This window comes from Procambarus clarkii, chromosome 29, assembly GCF_040958095.1.
Source record: "Procambarus clarkii isolate CNS0578487 chromosome 29, FALCON_Pclarkii_2.0, whole genome shotgun sequence".
Lineage (NCBI taxonomy): Eukaryota > Metazoa > Arthropoda > Malacostraca > Decapoda > Cambaridae > Procambarus > Procambarus clarkii.
In genome coordinates, this window is record NC_091178.1 from 17769329 (window position 1) to 17796707 (window position 27379).

A 27379-nucleotide genomic window follows, 5' to 3' on the forward strand; every position below is an offset into this window, starting at 1 on the left:
CAGTACCCAGGGTTGCCATCACCGCTGCCTAGCGGCCGCCACCTCACCTCGCCTATTCACCGGCCTCTAGTCCTACCAGTTTTTTGACTGCCTATACTGGTCAGAATTTGGCCGAGAGGGATACCATCCCACAGGAACAGCAGTGGCGTGTGTGGGGCGCCGGCTGGACTCCTCCCTAACAAAATAACGAGTGCGTCCGTAGCTTCCCTTTGCCACTCTCAAGCGAGAGGTTTACCTCATACTTCCAGCAGGCCAAGAGGTAAACTCAAGTAATTATGAGAAGAGAGCGCTGAACCAATATGAATATACTTATAAAACTTGGAAGTAATATGACGGTAAGAAGCTCGAAGGAAAAGGGTAGTACCCAACCTTTTGGATTATTGGGGATCGAACTCCGACCTGCGAGAAGCGATGCCTTCACTGTACTAACGAGTCCAAGTCGAGGGACAGTGCGAGGGGTGACACGATGACTCCAGGCGGACCCTGTGCGCGCTCTCTGTCACGTCAGACACTCTCGGATTACAGTGATGATAGATAATTACCGTGGTCGTTCATTTACCGTGATGAACGTGGGACCCGTCCTGAAGGTGTGGTCAGTGTGTGGGGTGTAGTAGTGAGGGTGTTGCTATACACACCGGTGGTATAACCAACAGTGGATGGTATGGGAGAAGGGCCACACACACACACACACACACACACACACACACACACACACACACACACACACACACACACACACACACACACACACACAAGGCGGGGTCCAAGCGCTAATAGCTCGATTTTGCACACACACACACACACACACACACACACACACACACACACACACACACACACACACACACACACAGAGGAAGAGGAAGAGGAGACATGATCACTACCTACAAAATTCTCAGGGGAATTGACAGGGTGGACAAAGACAAACTCTTTAGCACGGGAGGTTTAACACAAACAAGGGGATACAGGAAGAAACTTAGTACCCAAATGAGCCACAACGACATTAGAAAGATTTTTTCAGTGTCAGAGTAATTAACAAATGGAATGCATTAAGTAGTGACGTGGTGGAGGCAGACTCCATACACAGTTTTAAATGTAGATATGATAGAGCCCAGTAGGCTCGGGAATCTATACACCAGTTAATTGATTGTTAAGAGGTGGGACCAAAGAGCCAGAGCTCAACCCTCACAAGCACAACTAGATGAGTACAACAACTAGGTGAGTACATGTCTCCCGTCCACTGGAGGTATACACAGCACACGTATTTTCCCACCGTAGCTCAAGAAAAGATTAAATACAAATAAGAAGAGATGTAAAGCGCTCCCCGGAGGGCGTGACATTTTCTCCGCTCCATCACTGTTATTTCTGCGTTATCACCCAGTTATTTATGTCACCAGCGTGTTATTTTCTGCCTCGGTGCTGTTCCTTGGTCCCGTTGTGCACGATTCCTGTGATTGAGTGTTCTCCTTGTTCAATCATGTCCGTGCGTCTGAGGTTGTGTTTGATCAATCATGTCCGTGCGTCTGAGGTTGTGTTTGATCAATCATGTCCGTGCGTCTGAGGGTGTTTGATCAATTATGTCCTTGCGTCTGAGGTTGTGTTTGATCAATCATGTCCGTGCGTCTGAGGGTGTTTGATCAATTATGTCCTTGCGTCTGAAGGGTGTTTGATCAATTATGTCCTTGCGTTTGAGGTTGTGTTTGATCAATGATGTCCTTGCGTCTGAGGGTGTTTGATCAATGATGTCCTTGCGTCTGGGGTTGTTTGATCAATGATGTCCTTGCGTCTGGGGTTGTTTGATCAATGATGTCCTTGCGTCTGGGGTTGTTTGATCAATGATGTCCTTGCGTCTGGGGTTGTGTTTACCGACCAGAGGCTGGAGTTCACTGCTCCGTTGATGTAACTCTGATGGTGTTAGCCACCACCTCAGTGAGCTTTTGAACCCTCCTCTTAACCATTTGTAGTTTGGTATGACTTTTCCCAACTCTTCAGTACTTGGTCATTTCTGCTTTCGAAGCTGTTGTTACCACCTTGCATTAGCGGGGAGGATTGGCACCGTTGAGAGTAGCATGCAGTAGTGGTACCACTACTGCATGCTAGTACACACATGTACTAGTAGTAGTACACCACGTACTACTGTATACAGTAGTACGTGGTGTACTACTACTAGTGTAGTACTACTGTACTACTACTACTGTACGTGGTGTACAGGAGGGTACGTGCAGTAGAGACGTCTCTACTGCACGAGTGAAGGCAGTCTACACTGACTTCAGTGTGACTAGACTGAATTATTATTATTGCAATAATAATTATAATATTTGTAATAAATAATTATAACTCTTCCTTCGGGTGGGTCATGAAGGAAGGCGGCCTCGGCCCAAGCTCTGCTTCATGAGGCTGGGGTCGTTCTTGCCCTTGCTGGGGCGGTGTTTTCTCCGGCCCCGACTACGGCGGTCTCCGGGTTTTTAGTCCCAGTGCTTTATTTTGCCAACTTCGTGGTCATCTCCGAAGTTGGAGCCTCTAGGGCAGTTCGTTGTTGCCTTCAACCTCGTTCTGGCAGTTCCTGCGACGGTGCTGGAACCAATCGTATTGGCGTTTGCCCTTCCATTGGAATATTCGGCCTCGTGGATAGGGGGGGGGACCCGTTGCTTGGGTAACAGCTTCTCCCCAGTATCAACCTACCCTGGCTATGCGCCCTGGAAAGGTCACTTTAGACCGACAACCAGAGCGTAACTTCATAGTCTCCTGAGACTGAAGGATGCCCACTACTACTGCTGCACCACTACAGTCGAGGCTAATAGGCGTCGCGGCCGGCAGCTACACAGAGCACAACACATGGAAGACAATCGCAGGCGGCGGGATCAGAGCACGGAGATGGACGGCACGGATAGACGACACGGCGCGCGTATAACACGGTACTCGTCTGGGCTCGCGGCACGGCACTCAGAGTCTGGTTTTGCTCACCGTCTTCGTATCACACAGCAAGCCTAAATTTCACTAATCTTCCAATAACGATTGAGTGATTTATGAAGATTAAGCCACTAAGAAGTGGCCACCTAAGGCCACCTAAGAAGTGGCTCGGGCATGCCCATAAATGGATGTTCTTTGGAGCCATTACAATACCAATAGATGGTACTGAAGATCTGTGGATGCTGGGAAACCAGAAGGTCAGAATAAGGTCATGGAAGTGTACTGGAGCAGTTGGTGACCTGACCCAACTGTGCCTGGACGCCCAAACTGACCTCTGACCCATTCTTCTCTCTCCATGCCTCACACTTAAGACACTCATGAAATTCCATTCTCTCACACTGGGTCAGGACTGTAGTAGGGGTGAGAATGAGTCAAGTCAGTACAGAGCTTAGGTTCGAATTAGTTCTGGAAGTTGACAAGGATCGTCCAGGAGCAGGTATGGATCCTCCAGGAAGCTGTGGCAGATGAGAGACATCGTGCAGGAGCGTGAAGGCGTGCGAGAGGAGGGCGTGGCGGTGGCGCGTGGCGGGTGTCAGTAATGATAGTAGCTCCGCCACTTGCCTGCCGCTGTCGTCACGACCTGGCCTGCCGCCCAGACGGTCAGTCACGACCAGGCCCGCCCCTCTACCACCACCACCCGCGCCACCCACCTCCTCCCCATGCCATGACACGCCCTCTACCACACCCTCCTTTCCTAGTTCGACACTCCCCCTTGTCTTGTACTAAATACTATCTGAATACTGAAACACTTGATGATACACTGAACTCGTACCCAAGACTGACTATGTAATGTATCAGTTATACAATGTAATGTGATATAACTATAATTTGAGCTTGTCAAGGCATCTTAATCCCCTTCAGTGGTTAAGTGCTTAATAACACACTAGTTTCTATAGCAGTTATCTTACCCTGTCAAATTAGGAGATACATAAGTGTGTGTGCCCTCACTGTCTGCGGTGGAGGCAGGGTCTCTCTGGTGCCTCCAGGTGTTCCTTCACTGTCTCTGGTGGTGTCTGTCTCTCTGCAGTTAAAATCCAATATTTGTTCCAATGATTTTCAGTAACTAGTTAAAGATTACATAATTTCAATGACAAATTGTTGGTGTTTCGGCCAAAGATTGTTCATTTCTACCAAATGTTTTTAGTGCATACTTAAAGGTCGGTTATTGAACATAAGAATAAATAAAACACAGCAGAAGGCCTATCGGCATCTGCTATTCATATCCGCCTTAATCTCTTGCTGTAATCACTCAAAGTAGATAACACGGAGGTCGGTCCAGCAAGTACATTACTCATATTGCATTAACATCTCCAAGCTAGCAGTTTGGTCCAGCAAGACCATGACTGCATGCAAGCGGCAAATATACTATCATTATACAGTTCTCAAAAGTACTTCTTGTACCACCGCTTTAGCTGACGTCATTAGCATGACGTCATTAAAGGCGCTAAATTGTTAGCTCCACATGCTGCTGTAGGTGACGTCATTATCCACACGTCACTGTAGGTGACGTCGGTATCCACACGTCACTGTAGGTGACGTCGGTATCCCACACGTCACTGTAGGTGACGTCGGTATCCCACACGTCACTGTAGGTGACGTCGGTATCCCACACGTCACTAGGTGACGTCGGTATCCCACACGTCACTGTAGGTGACGTCGGTATCCCACACGTCACTGTAGGTGACGTCGGTATCCCACACGTCACTGTAGGTGACGTCGGTATCCCACACGTCACTGTAGGTGACGTCGGTATCCCACACGTCACTGTAGGTGACGTCGGTATCCCACACGTCACTGTAGGTGACGTCGGTATCCCACACGTCACTGTAGGTGACGTCGGTATCCCACACGTCACTGTAGGTGACGTCGGTATCCCACACGTCACTGTAGGTGACGTCGGTATCCCACACGTCACTGTAGGTGACGTCGGTATCCCACACGTCACTGTAGGTGACGTCGGTATCCCACACGTCACTGTAGGTGACGTCGGTATCCCACACGTCACTGTAGGTGACGTCGGTATCCCACACGTCACTGTAGGTGACGTCGGTATCCCACACGTCACTGTAGGTGACGTCGGTATCCCACACGTCACTGTAGGTGGCGTCGGTATCCCACACACCTTATGCACGATATATACATATATTTTTATTAATTAATCTACATATATGCAAGCAAGATTTATATATATTCTGCAGTTCTTGAAATCAGATTTTAAAACATAACTTGTGTTACCCCGCTTTCCAGTGCTGCCTAAACAGTATTCAGAGGCATTAACACCCAAGTGTCAAATCTCACACACATGCCTCATGTCAGCTGTGTAACGTTAGTATTAGATCTCACTGTAGCCTTAGCCCAATGCGGCCTTATTACTCCCTTTTCAATGTTATATTCAAATCATTAACACAACCTAAGACACACATACATACATACATACATACATACATACATACTCACTCTCCATATCCAGACAACAGCCTGTTTGGTGCCAACGTTATCCCAACCCTTTACGTGTTATTTTTGCCACAGTCCCTAAACTGTATTAGGAGACATTAGCAAGATTCCAGTATCCCAACAAATAATATTTAATTCACCCCAGTAAATCTTTCAGTTGTTTTATACTTGTTGCTAATACCAGCAGGTATTATTTATGCATGACAATCAGAAAACCCCAGAAGGTAACCATATTATTCAAGCAAGTCCAAAAATATTTGGACTTTGGAATAGAAGTCCAAATGTTTTTGGATTCTGCAGCGATCGGGTCATCTTTTTTTTTTTATTAACACATTTAGGTACATCTACATTTGTGGAGCTACCCTAGACTATATGAAGGGGGAGTAAAGTGTGTCAAAAAGCTAGATATGTGACGCTAAAAAATCCTCATCACACAGGATGATTAGTCATACAGTGAGGCACGTGGTAAGTAGTCTGTACTGGCAATAGGCAATGACTCTAATGAAATCTATGGATATCTCACTGTATATTTCAGTACTAATTTTGAATCCATTTACAATCTGTAATGCACTGTTTCTATATTCACTCACACGTAACACCTTCGAGCTCCCACTCCTCTCCTGCTGGTGAAACGGTAACAATATTCTTACCCCCATTGCTCGAGTGTTTCAAATAGAAACTCTTGTAGTCTATACATATTGCTCCCTCACTGTCGGTATCTCGGCGCACTGCTTGTTATGCCAGGAGGCTTTTTGAGTAGGAGTGTTCGTTCATAGGACAGTTTTAGACATTTGATGTATTAGCAAAATCATCGTTGCAGACGATGAGTCACAATAACGTGGCTGAAGATATGATGACCAAAAAAACACATCAGGAAATGAAAATACGACGTTTCGGTCCGTTTTGGACCATTATCAAATCGTATGCGAGTGACGCGCGCGCACACTTGATGTGTGTGCGCGTTTCGGTCCAGGACGGACCGAAACGTCGTCGTTTCTTCATCTCCTGATGTGTGGTTAGGTCATCAAAATCATCGTTGTATATTGTTAAGAGCCAACTGATCTTTCAACATTGATGCCTACATAGTGATAAGTTTACTGCAGGTCATATGATAATACAGGCTGCACGTGTTTACTTCCTATGGATTATTCAGGTCACACATTAGCTTAAATCATAATATATATTTCCCTCGTTAAATGAACTATACTAAGCAGAGGCTGAACATGATCACTAATGTTATCGGTGCACATGTCAGCCCCATTGTTTTATTTAATAAAGTTATCATCGCATTTCATCGCACAGCAGCACGACTAAACTGCAACTCCTACAGTATTTGGATTAGTAATGGACTCTGTACCTGAGAGAAACAGCTACAGTTGAAGCATTGTGTAACTGTATCTGTAAGGGAACGTAACTGCAAGAGTTTCTGAGATCAGGAACCAGTGCAACATTGGAAGAGAGGAATATTTTGGATTAAGACATTGTTGTGAACAGATTCCATGTACTGTGGCCCCACTGGGGGTCAAATGTGGCTGCATCAGTAGTGTCAGGGTGGAGAAGCACCGAGAGGCTCTAGAGTTCGACCATTGTGATGTAACACAGCTGACGTTCTCCATGACGCAAACATAATAGGGACGCAACGTCGTTTGACCTCCAGACGTGGCGGTGTGACGTCACTTGTAAAGGGTCAATATTACGTTTATCTCCTACTGATGTACGCTGGTAAATAATCTTCCCGGCTTGATGTCTACTTGTAATATTACTTTTTTCTGCTCATGCTCTCCTTCTCCCTGGCACAGATGCGTGTGGCACGAGCGAGGCGGCGCAGCTGGAGCAGCGGTTGAGGTCCCTGGGCTGCGAGCTGGTCACGCTGCGGTCAAGACTCCCGCCCGCACTCCACCACCCCCGCCCCACCACGCCCCCTACCCCCATCACCAACACATCCACCAACTCCTCCTTCCATACCAACAACAACAACAACAATAACGCCACCAACAACAACAACAATAACGCCTCCACCTCCACCGCGTCCTCCAACAACGCCACATCCGCCGCCACAACGATCACCACCGCCACCACCACCACCACCACCACAGCCGCCAACAACAACAAAAACTCCCAATCCCACAACGGCGCCCCTCCCCTGCCTCCCAACTTCCCCGTCGGTAGCGGCGCGCCCTCTTCAGCCGCCCTCAACGCCCGTATCCCGCCCAACACCACCTTGGCCGACGCCCTCAACACCTCGCAGTCGTTTCTCGCTGGTAAGTCGTGTTCTTTATGATGCATGTGAACGACATTTACACATATTTCTTATTTCGTCTGGTGCTACATAGCCTTCCCGGTTTGGTGTCTTTTATTGATAATTACTTACTTCTTATTTCGTCTGTGAAGTATGACCTTACCTGCAGCTCCTGGTCTTAGGTTGCTATGCAACCCGTCCTCTTAAAAAGAACGTCACTTTTCGCTCGTATGCGCGATATGGCTAAATTTGGACGTAATTTGAAATGAAATCGACTCGCAAAAGTGACGTTCTGTTCCGTTTTCTGTTTGAGTCGTCCGGCGTACGCGCAGAGGTTATAAGAGGACACTTTAAATTAACGTTTTTCATAACGTTTTGAAACTTCATGAGAATTTCCTGCCCACCTAACCTATCAGAGGACCCTTAACTTACTGTTGTTGAAAAAAAAAATCCTAAATTTATTTTCATTTTTTTATCATTTTCAAATTACGTCCAAATTCGGCCATACGGGCAAACGGCCAAAAGCGACGTTCTATTTAAGAGGACAGGTTGTGCTATGTACCTTCCAGACGACGTAGAAGCTATGCATACGATGAATCCCAATAACGGGCCTGAAGATATGATGACTAAGCCACATACCAAAAGATGAAGAAACGATGACGTTTCGGTCCGTCCTGGACCGAAAATACAACGTGATAATAGTCCAGAATGGATCGAAAGGTAATCATTTCATCATCTTCTGGTGAGGGGTTTCGTCATCAAACTATGAAACACTGGCTTGAATCGTGGTTGGAGGATTTGGATCCACCTTGAACCAGTAAGATTACCTTCCTTGAATCAATATCATTATCCACTTTGAGTCAGTAAATCTACTTAGCTTACACCAATAAGATTATCTACCTTATGCCAGTAAGATAGCCTACCTCGAGCCAGTAAGATTACGTACCTTAGGCCAGAAAGATTACGTACTTGAAACCAGTAAGATCAGCTACCATTAGCCAGTAAGACTTCCTACCCTCAGCCAGTGAGATACCTACCTCGAGCCAGTAAGATTGCCTGCAATTCATCAGGTGGATCAATTACCCATCGCGTGAGTCGGCTGTTTATATTAGGCAAGTCTAATTGTGTGAACTGATTGTTCTTGGCCTCGGCTAACTACCGTCGAGGCTTTTTTACTACCAACAACAATACCTGAACCTGTACAAGATGTGCCGGCTCTCCTCTAACTGTTTAGACCACCTACAGACTGCGTACACCACAGGCTATCACATGCTGTGTACACCACAGGCTATCACATGCTGTGTACACCACAGGCTATCACAGGCTGTGTACACCACAGGCTATCACAGGCTGTGTACACCACAGGCTATCACAGGCTGTGTACACCACAGGCTATCACATGCTGTGTACACCACAGGCTATCACATGCTGTGTACACCACAGGCTATCACATGCTGTGTACACCACAGGCTATCACATGCTGTGTACACCACAGGCTATCACAGGCTGTGTACACCACAGGCTATCACATGCTGTGTACACCACAGGCTATCACAGACTGCGTACACCACAGGCTATCACATGCTGTGTACACCACAGGCTATCACAGGCTGTGTACACCACAGGCTATCATATGCTGTGTACACCACAAGCTACCACATGCTGTGTACACCACAGGCTACCACATGCTGTGTACACCACAGGCTACCACATGCTGTGTACACCACAGGCTATCATATGCTGTGTACACCACAGGCTACCACATGCTGTGTACACCACAGGCTACCACAGGCTGTGTACACCACAGGCTACCACAGGCTACCACATGCTGTGTACACCACAGGCTACCACAGGCTACCACATGCTGTGTACACCACAGGCTACCACATGCTGTGTACACCACAGGCTACCACATGCTGTGTACACCACAGGCTACCACATGCTGTGTACACCACAGGCTGTGTACACCACAGGCTACCACAGGCTGTGTACACCACAGGCTGTGTACACCACAGGCTACCACATGCTGTGTACACCACAGGCTACCACATGCTGTGAACACCACAGGCTACCACAGGCTGTGTACACCACAGGCTGTGTACACCACAGGCTACCACAGGCTACCACATGCTGTGTACACCACAGGCTACCACATGCTGTGTACACCACAGGCTACCACAGGCTGTGTACACCACATGCTGTGTACACCACAGGCTACCACATGCTGTGTACACCACAGGCTGTGTACACCACAGGCTACCACAGGCTGTGTACACCACAGGCTACCACAGGCTGTGTACACCACAGGCTGTGTACACCACAGGCTGTGTACACCACAGGCTGTGTACACCACAGGCTACCACAGGCTGTGTACACCACAGGCTACCACAGGCTGTGTAGACCTCCCACAAGGTACCCAGACGCTGCTGTAGGGTATGGAAGATCTGATCCACAAGTCGTGCCGCGCTGTGGCGTTCCTCTTCTCATAATGACTGCAAGAACTTCCTAATGCAGGCATTACCTTTGGCATGATTGCATCTGTACCCCCTCACCCTCCGCGCCTTAACTGATTGTATGATTATTTTGATTCGTGAGGGAAGAGGTTATGGGGGGAGAGAGAGGGAGGGGGAGGTGGATATTCATGCCTTGCCCTCATTACCTTAATTCCACGTTCCCTCGGCCGTAACTCATTCCACGTTCCCTCCGCCATTATTCATCAGCGTTGTAGACATTTTCGTCCATTCATCTTCGTTTGGCCGTAGCGACGCCTGGAGCATAGTGCACTTGGGGCGCGGAGAACGAGACTGGCAGGGCCGGCATTCCTCCCCGTCTCTTGCATTGTAGTTCTCTTATACTTGAGCTTATATCGACATATTGCTCTTGCATTGTAGAAATGTTTATGTTTGCGTGTTATTCACTTTCTTGCGTGGGTCTGTGCGTGCTGTATAGCCGGTTATGCACTGTGTGTTAGTCTCCACGTTGGCGCCGCTTTCAACCTTGTGTGTGTGTGTGTGTTTTTGCGTACAATTTATTTTCAATGTTTTTATTTGTAAGCTGGCGGGCTCGATACAGATGCTGTGACGTCAGCAGTGGAGTGAGGAATGGTATCCCAATTTATCTCAGGGTTCCCAATTTGATCCCAACTTCCCAGTTTATCATAGCATCCTAATATCGCATCATATCCCATGACTCCACTGTATCCCAGCATACATACGTATCCCAGTGTATTCTAATGTACCATTATCCCAGATTATCTCAGAATATCCGAACATCCCAGTGTTTTCGAACATCCCAGAGTATCCCAGTGTATCTGAGCATCCTAGTGTATCCCAGTTCTAGCCTTCCAGTATCCCAGCATCCAGCGTAACCCACTGCTTTTCATTATAATAACATCCCAGCATATCCCAGATATCCTGTTATCAGATATCAGCTGTGTATCCCAGTGTGCCGCAGGATCCCATTGTATCCCAGCATCCCAATGTATCCCAGCATCCCAGCGCTCTCAGCTGCATGACAGATTATCCCCCCCGATTTATTTCCGCGTCTTGACCATAATACCTTGACTCCTCTGCACATTTTGTAGATATTGTTGTTGCGTCATGGTGGTCGTTGTTGCGTCATGCTGGTCGTTGTTGCGTCACGGTGGTCGTTGTTGCGTCATGGTGGTCGTTGTTGCGTCACGGTGGTCGTTGTTGCGTCACGGTGGTCGTTGTTGCGTCACGGTGGTCGTTGTTGCGTCATGGTGGTCGTTGTTGCGTCATGGTGGTCGTTGTTGCGTCATGGTGATTGTTGTTGCGTCATGGTGGTCGTTGTTGTAATGGAGTTAAGTCAGAGTGGGAGACTGTTGTAAGTGGTATGCCCCGGGCTTCTGTCTTGCGACCTCTCTTCTTTATCATACTCTCTATATATAGAAAATTTATACAGAATTAAACAGCAACATTCGCAAATTTGTAGACGATTCGAAAATGGCGCAGGAAATAAATTGAGATGACACAAAATCGCTACAAAATGATCTAGATGCGCTTATAAAATGGACGAAAGATTGGTAGATGCAGTTTAATGCTAAAAAGTTTACAGTTCTGAGCCTAGATAATAATAATAGTTATCAGATATGAGCTGTTGATGTTGAAAATTTTGAAATTGTGAAGTATGCATGCGAGAATGAGTTAGGAATCATGAGTAGTATGGATCTTAAGCGATGAAAAGCAAAAAAATTTCTGAATAAAGAAAATAAGATACTGGGTTTTATTTCTAGAAGCGTTAATGTAATATAATTATTCAGCTTTATATAAATGTGGCTCTGTCAGGCCCCATTTAGATTATGCAGTTTACGTTCGGCCTCCTTACAATAGAATGGATAAACGTTTGTTGAACGTGAACAGTACAGAGAAGGATGGCAAAGTTATTCCTTGGAATTTCTAAACTTCCACATGGAAATATTAAGAACTTACATAGTCTTGAAAGACGAAGAATAGATGACATGATTGCAATATATAAATGGATGAAAGCTTATGACCAAGGGAATATAAGGAATTGAATATATCAACAAAAAATAAAACTTGAAAAAATGGATATAAACTGGAGAAATTTAGGTTCAGAAAGACCTGTATAATACTGGTTTATAAACAGGGTTGAGGATTTACTGAGCAAATTACTGTGTAATATAACAGACGTTGGATCGGTGGATTGTTTCACGCTCAGGTTAGGCACATTTATGACTGAGTTTGACTCATTATAAATAGGAACTACTTCCAATGGGCCAACAGGCATTGTGCAGCAGCTTCTTTAAAGAATAAGGGCAGGTAAAGAAGGTTTATTGTCCATACGAGACAGCTATTTCTCGATTCACAGACACCTGTTCAACTCTCAAATAAATTAAATAACTATTTTAATTATTTGTGGATCGGTGTTGCTGTGAGCAGTTCTAGAGTCACAGACGGCCCGTACTGATTGATCCATTCGCCTGAATTTGCAGTTTATAAGCGTTTGTAGAACTGTGGGCAGACAGTGCCTTGCTTGCAGGCGCCGGGAGGCACCGCTGCCCTCCTGGTGAAGGCGTTCGTCCTTAGTGTGTAATTATGCCATTCTTTTCGTACAAGGAAATATTTAAAAAATATTGGGTGTTTCCCTTGATTTATGGACATGTTAATATTTTCGGATTAATTTTTTGTGTGTAACTAATGTTTATTGAATTTCGTGATCATTTATAATCCTGAATTAGAGATGTGGCAATAGTGCTTATTGGGTTATATCAGAAACTGATATTTCTGATTAATATTGTTAGATATCATTATAGCTCTCACAAACTTTAGTGAAGGTTCAGCAATTGTTAGAAGCATGATTAAGAATTTAGTTGTCACATGAATCTTTTAATTTCCCGCCCAGACCTTCACGGGCGCCATTGGCGGAGAATGTCTTGCCGCCTTATTTCCTCTACGGGTATTAATATTTTCCTCTTCCCTGGAGGTTATTAATTAAAATAATAATGTTGCATTACTTTGAATGTCAAATGACTCGTATGAAGTGGGTTCTTGTCTCACTGAGGCTTCTAAATGATAGGTTTGTGTGGCTGATAATAAGGTGCGCAGCGGGAGATATTTTCCTGAGCTAAGAGCCCCCAGGACACCGTCTTCCTGCCATGATATGACGAGTGTTGCTTCATTAATTAACCCAGGCTCAACATGGCGTATCCTGAGACAAATGCCATTTTAAATGTGAAATTACGAATACTTTTTATTAAAAACTGGGCTATGAGGCTGCATGTGGCCTATAGTGAGTACAAGTGACCGACGCTCGGCTTGTGAAGTGACGGATGTTGGGTCTGGACACAAGCACCTTGTTGTCCTGGCGAGTATTGTGACCACCGGGTCAGGACGTCTGTGGTTGGGGCCTTCTCGACCTGGGCAGATCTAATCAAGTCAGATCAATATCTTTATGGATAAACGGCTGTATATTTATAACTTGATGGGGTACCTGGCTTTACCCAAGTCACTCTCCTCCCCATCTCTCATCTCTCTTCTCATATCTCTCATATCTTTCTTTCCCCTCCCCTCCTCTCCCTCCCCCTCTTCCCCTCCATCTCTCTCTCTCTCTCTCTCTCTCTCTCTCTCTCTCTCTCTCTCTCTCTCTCTCTCTCTCTCTCTCTCTCTCTCTCTCCCTCCCTCCCTCTCCTCTTCCCCCCCCCCCCCTCTCTCCTCTCTCTCTCTCTCTCTCTCTCTCTCTCTCTCTCTCTCTCTCTCTCTCTCTCTCTCTCTCTCTCTCTCTCTCTCTCTCTCTCTCTCTCTCTCTCTCCCTCTCTCTCTCTCCCTCCCTCTCCTCTTCCCCCCCTCTCTCTCTCTCTCTGTCTTCTTTCCCCCCCCCTCTCTCTCTCTCTTAGAAAATTTAATACTGTATTGCAAAGCACTGAAAAACTGCTGAAATCTCTACGGAAAACTCATCCCTAATTTCAGACCATGAAAATAGCATGGGGGTATCAACAGTTGTTGATATTTTTTGAGCAGTGGCACTGGAGCTGTCCCCATCTGACCTGTGACACTCACTTACCTCATATGTGTCATCTTGGAAAGTTGTACGAGAGACTAGCCTCAAGCATCTGGGCTCCTAATTTGGACAGTCTGACAAACATTCTATTTCTTAGATAAAGATCGAGTTGGTTTGCACAAAATTGCAGTATATTTTTACATAGAAATTCATAATAACAAGCATAATACGTAATCAATTAAATTATATACTGTATATGTGTAGATTAAGAAGATAGCTTCTATGTGCAGATTAAGAAGGAAGCTTCTTAAATCTAATTTACCAGTGATTTCTGAAAATTATTACAGGTGTTGCTGGAGAGGTGAAGCCATGTAGGAAATTGATTGCTTACAATATGAACAGTGAGACTTCAATTTATTTTATGCTCTATCTTTTTATAATTGAAGGATAACTTCTATACGGTGAACAATAAGTCCATTTATGTGGTGGTATGTCACTATGTGGCTTTTGTTTATATCTGTGTCCTGGGACGGTGCGACTAATAGAAAAGCTCTGAGGGTGGCCGGGGCGCGTCTGGCTCTGGGGTTGTAAGCAACTAGATAAGTTCTTGTAAGAAGTGCCAGTCCAACTAGGCTGTAGTGGATGTGTGGGCTTGCGGGCCGCTCCAAGTTATCGCAACAGGCCGAGCTCGGGGAGTAGAACTCCAGAAACCTTCTCCAGCTAAATTCCAGGTAAGACACTGTGGCTGCCAAGACACTGTGGCTGCCAAGACACTGTGGCTGCCAAGACACTGTGGCTGCCAAGACACTGTGGCTGCCAAGACACTGTGTCCGTCAAGACACTGTGGCTGCCAAGACAGTGTGGCCATAACACTGTTATCCAGAGATAGTGGGCCTGAGCCTTCTCTGAGCGGCGAGTCAATTGAGCGTGTGTGATGAGCGGGCCACCAAGCAGGAGTACATCAACTTCCCCGTGTAATTACCGAGGTCAGCCGTGATCTGGTGCGCGATAACCTTCTCTCAGGTTTCTCCCCTGTAAACTCTTCCTGGTGTGTGTCAGCGTTATTCTTCTGCCTCACTAAATGCCCCATTTACACCCGACGTTCAAGATGCTGGACTCCTGATAAGGATGCGAATTTCCTGGAAATATTCCTACTTATTTACCAATTTTGGTTTAGGAAAATATGAAGAGCAAACGCAAATTGATTTCCACGTTCTTCAGACCCAGCCTTTTATTGAGTCAGGGTCTTCATGTTCTGTACTCCATGTACTCAACCAGTTGATATGTATTTCGCGCGTTGTTTGCGGAATGTATTGATCCCTGTGAAGGTCCACAAGTATGGAAGTCATTTGGCAACAACATCAAATTACGAACCACGTTATAATCAGTTACAGCCCTGCTCCTGTGCCAGGTAAGTCCACTATGGGCTCACCATAGCCTGTGTTGCTTGCAACATTTGATCCAAGTCGCTGAATCTAAAACAACAACAACAACAGACGTCATAATTGTTGGGGTTAAGTTTTATCCGTGCTGGGTTTGTCTTCACGAAGGTTTAGCTCGTTTAGTCATGTATTATTCACCATATACCCCATGCCGTAGGCGGCGGGGGAGAGCTAGCCTGGCCGCTCTTAGTTTCATGGTGTCTCGTCATTTTGCCTTTCTGTTGTTTTGCGACGCCGAATATCATATTTACTCTTCCATTGGGTGATGTGAATGGTTATTTTTACCTGTCCAGGCTAATGAGTGTTCTCTATTGTCTTAATGTATATATTCCGAGGAGTAGTGTTGAGCGTGTGCCCGAGGCCGTCAGGGCTAACACGTCCTCTCATTCCTCTTAATAAACAGTTCCTCTCTGGGACTCACTCACATATAATGTCTTAGCAGTTCACAACAGCTTATGGTCATTCTTGAAATACCTGAAGGCTCGAGCCACAGTGATCGTCTTTGTATCTATCGCACACTATCGTCTTTAGGCTGTCCGGGCGTGCCAGCGGTCTCCAGGGACTTTTATGCTGGCACAGAGGAAGTCGATTTTTGCTTCTCAGGTCAGGTGAGATAGCTGACAGCCAGACTGTAGACCCCCTTGTTACTGTCCATACTAGCTGGTGTGGGAGTGGGCTCTCACTCCCTCCCGGCTGGTGTGGGAGTGGGCTCTCACTCCCTCCCAGCTGGTGTAAGAGTGGGCTCTCACTCCCTCCCGGTTGGTGTGAGAGTGGGCTCTCACTCCCTCCCGGCTGGTGTGGGAGTGGGCTCTCCCTCCCTCCCGGCTGGTGTGGGAGTGGGCTCTCCCTCCCTCCCGGCTGGTGTGGGAGTGGGCTCTCCCTCCCTCCCGGCTGGTGTGAGAGTGGGCTCTCCCTCCCTCCCGGCTGGTGTGAGAGTGGGCTCTCCCTCCCTCCCGGCTGGTGTGAGAGAGTGGGCTCTCACTCCCTCCCGGCTGGTGTGAGAGAGTGGGCTCTCACACCCTCAACCATTAGTCTACCCTGAGGTGGTCGCAGTGGCCGGTGTCCCCCCCGACCTCGTCTCTCCCACAGCCCTGAAGGTGAATCAACCGTTACCATGGGGGTAAATGTGTGTGTTCTTCCTGACACATCCGTTATCGTGGGAGAAGGTCATTATCAGGAGAAAGCACTAAGCCATTATACGACTATATAACACTTGGAAGGGGTCAGGATAAGGATTTGGGACGGGAGGAAGGAATGGTGCCCAACCACTTGGAGGGTCGGGGATCAAACGCCGACCTGCATGAAGCGAGACCGTCGCTCTACCGTCCAGCCCAAGTGGTTGGGGACAAACAACTGTTCATCGTCATGAAACAACTTGTATCACTCAAACAGGGATTGTTTTGACAGGTACATTGTATAATGAAGGTTCAACGTTGATTCCTGTGTTAAATGGTTTATACTGACCTGGTAGCGAGAGCGACGTCTCTCCCGACCTGGTAGCGAGAGCGACGTCTCTCCCGACCTGGTAGCGAGAGCGACGTCTCTCCCGACCTGGTAGCGAGAGCGACGTCTCTCCCGACCTGGTAGCGAGAGCGACGTCTCTCCCGACCTGGTAGCGAGAGCGACGTCTCTCCCGACCTGGTAGCGAGAGCGACGTCTCTCCCGACCTGGTAGCGAGAGCGACGTCTCTCCCGACCTGGTAGCGAGAGCGACGTCTCTCCCGACCTGGTAGCGAGAGCGACGTCTCTCCCGACCTGGTAGCGAGAGCGACGTCTCTCCCGACCTGGTGTTGGAAAAACGTCGACGCAAAAAGTTCAGAATTATTAACAGATGATTTCTCCATGAGATACTTCTGTAACTTGATACAGTCCTGTTGTTCTACGTTGATACGAGTCCCTGGTATACCCGTTGATGAATGGCCCTGGTATACCCGTTGATAAATGGCCCTGGTATACCCATTGATGAATGGCCCTGGTATACCCGTTGATGAATATCCCTGGTATACCCGTTGATGAATGGCCCTGGTATACCCATTGATGAATGGCCCTGGTATACCCGTTGATGATTGACCCTAGTATACCTATTGATGAATGGCTCTTTTATACCCGTTGATGAATGGCCCTTGTATACCCGTTGATGAATATCCCTGGTATACCCGTTGATGAATGGCCCTGGTATACCCATTGATGAATGGCCCTGGTATACCCGTTGATGAATGGCCCTGGTATACCCATTGATGAATGGCCCTGGTATACCCGTTGATGATTGACCCTAGTATACCTATTGATGAATGGCTCTTTTATACCCGTTGATGAATGGCCCTTGTATACCCGTTGATGAATATCCCTGGTATACCCGTTGATGAATGGCCCTGGTATACCCATTGATGAATGGCCCTGGTATACCCGTTGATGAATGGCCCTGGTATACCCATTGATGAATGGCCCTGGTATACCCGTTGATGATTGACCCTGGTATACCCGTTGATGATTGACCCTAGTATACCCATTGATGAATTGCGTTGGTATACCCGTTGAATGAAGGTACTGGTGTTCACCTGGCACCTGACGTATTTATTGTTATATTACTGTTGTCAGGGGCTGAAGGTGACGGGGGGAGGGGGGTCGAGATAAGGGTAGGGGTGGGGGTCGAGATAAGGGGACGGGTGGGGGTCGAGATAAGGGGACGGGTGGGGGTCGAGATAAGGGGACGGGTGGGGGTCGAGATAAGGGGACGGGTGGGGGTCGAGATAAGGGGACGGGTGGGGGTCGAGATAAGGGGAGGGGTGCGGGTCGAGATAAGGGGAGGGGGGGTCCAGATAAGGGTAGGGGTGGGGGTCGAGATAAGGGGACGGGGGGGTTCGAGATAAGGGGACGGGTGCGGGTCGAGATAAGGGGAGGGGTGCGGGTCGAGATAAGGGGAGGGGGGGTCCAGATAAGGGTAGGGGTGGGGGTCGAGATAAGGGGAGGGGTGCGGGTCGAGATAAGGGGAGGGGTGGGGGTCGAGATAAGGGGAGGGGTGCGGGTCGAGATAAGGGGACGGGTGGGGGTCGAGATAAGGGGAGGGGTGGGGGTCGAGATAACGGGAGGGGTGCGGGTCGAGATAAGGGGAGGGGTGGGGGTCGAGATAAGGGGAGGGGTGGGGGTCGAGATAAGGGGAGGGGTGCGGGTCGAGATAAGGGTAGGGGTGAGGGTCGAGATAGGGGGGTAGGGGTGATGACAGTGGTGGGTGGTTGGTCCAGACCTAATATAGCAGCAGTTGCCCCGTAGCGATGCTCCTGTCAAACAAACAAAAAATGCTTCCTAAAGATTTCCAGCTTGACTCATCTGTTGGTGCAATTCTCAGCGGCACGTCTACGAGACGCAACAGGCCTCGCATCTACTCCCCCTTGTGGTAGCTCGCTCCTCATCTACTTCTCCCTGTGGTAGCTTGTCTCTCATCTACTTCTCCCTGTGGTAGCTTGTCTCTCATCTACTTCTCCCTGTGTTAGCTCGCCCCTCATCTACTTCTCCCTGTGGTAGCTCGCCTCTAATCTACCTCTATTTGTGGTAGCTCGCCCCCTCATCTACCTCTCCCTGTGGTAGCTCGCCTCTCATCTACCTCTCCCTGTAGTAGCTCGCCCCTCATCTACGAAAAAGTACCGGAGCAAGTACGGTACTTTGGAAGGCTGAGCTTTTCACGGTAGATGATCCAGATTTTACTGTGTTGACTATTACACTCTGCGTTCTGTTCGTTACGAAGTTGAAGATCCATCTCCCTACATTGCCAGTAATTCCTTTTGATGAGGAATTCCACCTGAATAAAGGTGGAAGAATTCCGTACCAAAGTGGAGAAGCTGCCTACCTGGGTGAAAAGCTGGCTTTGTGAACATTTTACGTATTGGAGCAATAAAGTTGTGTCGAAGGGTAGAAAGACATTTCCTATCCATCCAATTTGTGGGTTCAGTCCCTGAGCCCATTATGTGCCTCTGTAACCCTTTCCACTACCGCCCACAAGATGGGTGCCGGGTGCATAATAAATGAACTAAACTAACTATCCATCTACCTTCACTTTCTTACGCTTTAACTATAGTCAACATTTGGTTATATTTTTGGGATTACGGCTTCTATTTAAATTAATTTCTTCAGAAACGACGAGATGAAATTTGCCAAAATGGTTAAGAATATGAATGACATTCCTTACACGAAGGACAGTTCGTGGAGGAGTAAGACCTACCATTACCTCCTCGTGGTGCTCCCTGGGGGTCAGGCTGACAACAGAGGCAATACCCCCAATATACACAACACTTGCATCACACAACGGCCGCAACGTGTCTCTGCGAAAAGATATGTGTATAGCCATTTATGAATATTTTTGTAAACTAGTCAGGCGCATGCTGAGGTTTACCACAGTCTGCCATCCCATACACAAAGAGAACGGTGGTTCTTTACCCTCCGAGGTCGCTCCAGGGGAGACTTCGAAGCTCTTATCGACGTTGCCACCACCTACGTATTTCCCCGTTAACGCCCAGCCTGATTGTTGATGCTAAAATAAATCACCTCTCCACCACGTTAAAGACAGGCCATTTCAGCTGTATTATGTAACCCTCGTCGTGAAGGCGTCTGTTATATGAGGAGCAGAGCGCACCATTGAGAGGCATTCTGATATAACTCCTCACTTTTTTGCCAGGGACACTAACTCTCTAGATAATAAGCGGTTGTTGAGGCTAGCTTGCAAATCACGCGAATCACACACGATTAATGAGCTCTAATGTACTTCCTCTGAGCCATAGCTTAATACAGCTGCTGAGTGGAAATGGATACGTTCTCTTCTTGGCAGAGACGCATGATTAAACATCTCACTATCGAAGGAGTTGAACGCTCAAGACAGCTTATTCCTGGTCCTACATCTCCTCTTTATAGCGTTCACTTCTCCAGGAAAGGGGGTTAAGTAGCCGGATAGCGGGATATCTGTCATCTACGGCAGCCGTCTCAATCATCACCATGAAATCCCTAAGAGCAGGGTCAGTCTCCGGAGCGTAAGGTGCAGCAGAGGGGCTGGGGACTACTGCTGGTGCGAGGGAGGGAAGGAGAGAACCGGGCGGCGGGCGGCAGCTGGTGTTTTGTGTGTGGTGTGCTATACTTACGGCCCGGCGCGCCAGATCCCACCACCGATACCCCGCCCAATAATAAGTGATGAGCGCCTCCACCGCCCATCAGCGGCCAGCGCCTCCCCGCCCGCCTGCATGGACACGGAGGCTCCTGGAGAACTGGGTAGTGGCGCGGACTTTCTTACAGGAGAACTGGGTAGTGGCACGGACTCTCCTGCAGGTGAACTGGGTAGTGGTGCGGACTCTCCTGCAGGAGAACTGGGTAGTGGCGCGGACTCTCCTGCAGGTGAACTGGGTAGTGGCGAGGACTCTCCTGCAGGAGAACTGGGTAGTGGCGCGGACTCTCCTGCAGGTGAACTGGGTAGTGGCGCGGACTCTCCTGCAGGTGAACTGGGTAGTGGCGCGGACTCTCCTGCAGGAGAACTGGGTAGTGGCGCGGACTCTCCTGCAGGTGAACTGGGTAGTGGCGCGGACTCTCCTGCAGGTGAACTTGGTAGTGGCGCGGACTCTCCTGCAGGTGAACTGGGTAGTGGCGCGGACTCTCCTGCAGGTGAACTGGGTAGTGGCGCGGACTCTCCTGCCGGAGGCTGAGCAGTGGGCGTACACGGTACCCAAGAAAACAGAATAGTTTACAGGGAAAGCACTACAACAAGAGTCTAAACTGTTAATTTAGACGTTCGTATATGAGCCAGCGGTGGTCAAGGCTGCTCCGTGACACTGTGAAGGACACGATCCAACGTTCAGGAGACAACGGTGGATACGGTGCACCACACACACACACACACACACACACACACACACACACACACACACACACACACACACACACACACACACATGCAGCTGTTGTGTGGTGCCCATATCTTAAGAAGCACATCAACAAACTGGAAAAGGTGCAAAGACATGCTACTAACTGGCTCCCAGAACTGAAGGGCAAGAGCTACGAGGAGAGGTTAGAAGCATTAAATATGCCAAAACTAGAAGACAGAAGAAAAAGAGGTGATATGATCACTACGTACAAAATAGTAACAGGAATTGATAAAATCGACAGGGAAGACTTCCTGAGACCTGGAACTTCAAGAACAAGAGGTCATAGATTTAAACTAGCTAAACACAGATGCCGAAGAAATATAAGAAAATTCACCTTCGCAAATAGAGTGGTAGACGGTTGGAACAAGTTAAGTGAGAAGGTGGTGGAGGCCAAGACCGTCAGTAGTTTCAAAGCGTTATATGACAAAGAGTGCTGGGAAGACGGGACACCACGAGCATAGCTCTCATCCTGTAACTACACTTAGGTAATTACTTAGGTAATTACACACACATTATACATTAGGCAATGATGTGGTGGAGGCAGACTCCACACACAGTTTCAAATGTAGATATGGTAGAGCCCAGTAGGCTCAGGAATCTGTATACCAGTTGATTGACAGTTGAGAGGCGGGACCAAAGAGCCAGAGCTCAACCCCAGCAAGTACAACTAGGTGAGTACGCAAACTAGGAGTATCCGACGTGGCCCGGGACTGTCTCCCATCTATCCGTCTACCTATCCATCCCTCCATCCGTCTACCTATCCACCAATCTATCCATCTGTCCGTCCATCTATATATACATTCATCTGTCCATCCCTATTTATCCGTCCACCCAAATATCCGCATCTACTGTCCATCTATTTATCCATTCATATATGGTCACCAATTCATACATCTATCCCCTCCCCCCAATTTCCCTTATCTCAGAAATATATTAAGAACCACTGAAACAATTGTATGGGTCTTTTTTTTTATTATTAACACATCTAGGTACGTCTGCATGTGTGCTGCTACCCTAGACTATATGAAGGGGAATACAGTGTGTCAAAAAGCTAGCTACGTGGTGCTAAAAGTCCCCATCACACAGGATGGTTAGTCATACAGAGGCATGTGATAAGTAGTCTACACTGGCAAACTCTAGGTGCATTATGAGGAACTCAGGTTTTTCGTTTTTTTTCATTAATATATTAGGAACATATGCAGGTGATGAGTCACAATAACGTGGCTAACTACGTCAACTATTAGGTACATCTGCATTTGATCTAAGAAATTATTTATTATTTTGTTATGACAACTCCACGTAAATCACACGCCATATTTCACATATGGCTGGCTACCTTGTGTAGCTTCCGGGGATCAACGGCCCCGCGGCCCGAGCTCCGACCAGGCCTACCGGTTGGTCGTCTGGTCAACCAGGCTGTTGGCCGCGGCTGCTTGCAGTCTAACGTATGAATCACAGCCTGGTTGACCAGGTGTTCTTCGGAGGTGTTTGTCGAGTTATCTCTTGAACACTGAGAGAGGCCGACCAGTGATGCTCCTTACGAATAGTGGGAGTGTTGAAAAGTCTTGATGTTGATAGTTCTTCCTCAGAGTACCTATTGCACCTCTGCTTTTCAACAGGGGTGTTTTGCACATCCTGCCATGCCTACTGATCTCATGTGATGTTATTTCTGTGTTCAGATATATCAATCTGAATAAATATATCTTTCAAATATATCAACAAATTCAAATTATGTTGAATTTGTTGATATATCCTGTTTTAAATTTCACCCCTTCAAGTGAAATTACAAAATAATTTCTTAGATCAAGATCACATTTCTACAAGAAAGCTACCAAAATATACTAATGTATACATTACATCACCAGCAGTGTACGACACAGACACATTACACACTGGTTATATAGAACTGTGAATAAAGAACAATGGTATAAGCTTATCAACTATATCAGTGTCCTTGAATTTACATAAACACTAATTAAACTTAAACTATTTGAAAATCGTAAATGACTGACGTGCTCATAATGAAGGAGACTGCACCAGACCCCAGCATCACCTGCTGGGCATCAACCCTTTCACAAGATAACACCGCTGTTGAGGACTTTAAGACTGGGTTAGTCTACTAGTAGTAGAGTCCTGATCATTATAATCCCAGCTTGGGATAGGGAATGGCGGCCTCTCCGCTCTTCGTGATAATAACATATATTCGTGGACAGAGAAGACTGTGCCGGAGGGTCATCGTCTCCGGTTGAACCCTGACTTAGCGAGTGGCCTGCCGGCGTCTGTCTGTCCGTCTGTGTGTCCGGCACTCGCTCCTGCCGTGTGTGTTGCAGCTTTAACGATTGTCAGTCACCGAAGGACTATCAAGGTCGCCACAGTAGTTTACTGACCACCCAACAAGTATACTTTAGTCCCGGACACAGTTTATGACTCAATAAACTTACTGTCCACTGAGCCTCGCGGCTGAGTGGACAGAGCTAATAGCTCGATTCTGCAGACACAAATAGCAAAAAAATACACACATACGCGCGCGCGCGCCCGCGAACAAGTACAAAGTAGTAAAGCTAGTAACTGGACGCCAGACAAAGTACAAAACCGGAGAGGAAATCTTCCTAGAGTTGGCGAGAGAAAATAACCCGGAGTCTGATATGACACGGAACCTGTCTCCAGGCCTCTATCAACCAGCCGGCATCACCTGCCTGCGCAAGCTTGGTCAACTTAAGACCTGTCGGTAGGGACCTAAATGCTGCGTTGCTTAGACCTCTACATTACACATGTCAGACCAATTTCAAGACCTACGACGCCATTGTTAAACACGAAATTAACCCCAGAGGAAGTTGTGCCACCGAACCAATACCAAAGATGAGTTATGAGCAAAGATTAAAAGAATTCAATATCCTGTCTCTGCAAGATAAAAGTTGAAGGAGAGAGGATTACAATATTAAAATTGTAGTGAGCTTGACTCGCCAGATGAGGACGGAGTGCGTGGTGCCCTAACAAGGCCACTGGTGGGCATCTGTTGAGCTCAGCAAGTATTGTGACGATTGGTAGAAGTTACAGAAATAGTTTCTTGTTTTGAATTTGAAAACTGCTGTGATTTTTAAGATTATTGATAAATGTTGCTTCTGAATCTTGAGTACAAGATTTGTAATTACAAATATTATGTTTTGCTATTTTTATAACTTTCTCTTTATTAAACAATTTACTGTAAATTTGTGTAAACTAACCCAACTATAAATATGAGACATTTATGAATAACATATTTAATTTAAATTCAATTCAAAATCATGTGCAATGTGAGGATATGGAATGTACAAAAAATTAAGTACATAATTTAAGTGTAAACTTGGGAACACAATTGGTTGGGTAACTTGTAGACCTGTTGACTGAACATTGAGGAGTGGAACCTCTGACACAAAGCTCGATCCCTGCAGGCACAATTAGGTAAGTACACTTTCCACTTTCCCCTACCTCCCTCTCTCTCTTTTTCTCGCTCTCTTCTCTCTGCTCTCTTTATTCTCTTTTCTTTCTCTCTGCTCTCTTTATTCTCTTTTCTTTCTTTCTTCTCTCTCCTCTCTCTCTCTCTCTCTCTCTCTCTCTCTCTCTCTCTCTCTCTCTCTCTCTCTCTCTCTCTCTCTCTCTCTCTCTCTCTCTCTCTCTCTCCTCTTCTCTCTCTCTCCTCTCTTCTCTATCTCTCTTCTCTTCTCTCTCTCCTCTCTCTCTCCTCTCTTCTCTTCTCTCTCTCTCCTCTCCGCTCTCTCTCCTCTCTCTCCTCTTCTCTCTCTCTCCTCTTCTCTCTCTCTCCTCTCCGCTCTCTCTCCTCTTCTCTCTCTCTCCTCTTCTCTCTCTCTCCTCTCCTCTCTCTCTCCTCTCCTCTCTCTCTGTCTCTCTCTCTCTCTCTCTCTCTCTCTCTCTCTCTCTCTCTCTCTCTCTCTCTCTCTCTCTCTCTCTCTCTCTCTCTCCCTCCTCTCTCCTCTGCTCTGTCTCCCCCTCAGGTCGCCAACACAACACACCAGCTACTGGAGTTGACGAAGTATGGTTTTAACAAAGTACGAAGTTCAGTGGGGGCTTCGAGACAGATAATTTGATGCTTTACTTGAAAATATAGAAGCATGTGGCATTTAGTACAAGCGGTGCTGAAAGATGACGTCCCGGCGCCACCACTCTATCTAAACCGTTTCCAAAATTCATCGTCTGGAAAAGTGGGTAGAGCTTCCAGCAACGTGGCCGGCCCAGCAGGGCAGGACTGGCCGACAGTGCCGTGGAGGACTGGACGGATAGATGCTGGAAGTAAACAAGAGATGAAGGGGGCAGGAGGCGAGGCAGCGAAGGAGGGGCTCCTGGGAGCGCTGCCGGCGGACTGGGCTGCCGTGCCGGCGGGTTATGCCCAGTTGCCCCACGTCGACCCGAGCTAGTAATTACCTATCATATATTAAATTCCTCTGCCCCCGGCTAACACCTTGCGTGCCTTCTACCGCTCCGCTCACTCCGTTTTCTTCGTTTTTCTTTTCTCTTGCCCTTGATAGCGTGGCGTACCCATCTCTGGCAGCTTGCCCCCCCACCCGTGTTCTACGCCGACGCTCTCACAGCAGTAAACCCATGTGACTTTCTACAATAAAGAATTTTAGAAAGAAATTGTGTAACTTTACTATTTATTCAGTACATACAATTTGCTTTCTGTTGACCAGAGCACACACTAGAAGTTGAAGGGACGACGACGTTTCGGTCCGTCCTGGACCATTCTCAAGTCGATTGTGACTTGAGAATGGTCCAGGACGGACCGAAACGTCGTCGTCCCTTCAACTTCTAGTGTGTGGTCTGGTCAACATACTTCAGCCACGTTATTGTGACTCATCGCCTGCATTTGCTTTCTGTTATATATAAAAGCTTCAGAAAAATTATATTGTTATTCTGTGAACCTTTCCAATAAATTAAAATGAATTCCTGTGTTATATCAAGTGAACTCTCTCCAGGGTCGTTCCAGTGGGCGGAAATAACCCTGGTTCAGTTTCCTTAGTAAATGCCCAAAGTACCAAAGCGAAATAAACAACATTGTTTACAAGAGAGGCGAATATGACCACGCGGAGATCATCAGTAACTCAGTGGACGTTCCGAACTATGTGGACGAAACATTTCCTCTGATCTCAGCGGACAACATGGAAGTAAGGTTATTATCAGAGAAAGTGCCAAGCCATTATTTCTTATACAGCACATGAGAGCCGGATAAGATTATACAGCACATGAGAGCAGGATATGAAGAGGAAGAGAAGGGATTGTGCCAACTACTTGAATCATCGGGCATCACACGCCATCCCCACAAGAAGGTACCCAAAGTGCTGCACACTGGTATGCGGGTAGAGGGCACCAGTATTGTTACTCTAACGATGCTCCTGCAATTTATGCAAAGATTTCTGGTACTGCCTGGCATTGTTTGTCCCTGTATGACGGACCGTCCGGCCAGGGAGACATCCTAGTTCAGGGCGACCGTACGAGTGCTCATGTACGTATGTTTATAGATGAAATCAATACAGACATCTACCTCTACAGGTTTTTGGGTGAGATAACGATGGCACCAGGTCCCTGGCACCAGGCCCTGGCACCAGGCCCTGGCACCAGGCCCTGGCACCAGGCCCTGGCACCAGGCGCACACTTGCCAAACATGTGTGTTTTCTTACTTAGTTGTGCTTGCGGGGGTTGAGCTCTGGCTCTTTTGTCAGGTGTGTGTGTGTGTCTGACCTTTGCTTGAAACAAATACGTGATGCCAAATCATTATGTTACCAGGATCTCTATTGCGTCCCTCATCTCGGTCAAAACCTGGGCCAACACACCGTCACTTTGTGATAAGTTGTATCTTTAACTTCTGTGTAAATATGGAATCAGAAAGACCACTGAGCGTGG

The 27379-nt window shown here is 47.3% G+C and overlaps 1 protein-coding gene across 1 annotated transcript in view; it reads left to right on the plus strand.

The window, feature by feature from the left end:
* Positions 1 to 27379, plus strand: part of LOC138369811 (unconventional myosin-Vb-like) — a 150837-nt gene that overhangs the window by 83299 nt on the left and 40159 nt on the right. The window contains exon 2 of the mRNA XM_069333554.1: positions 7224 to 7685. Coding sequence (XP_069189655.1) covers positions 7224 to 7685 — 462 coding nt within the window. The remainder of the gene's footprint in view (positions 1 to 7223; positions 7686 to 27379) is intronic.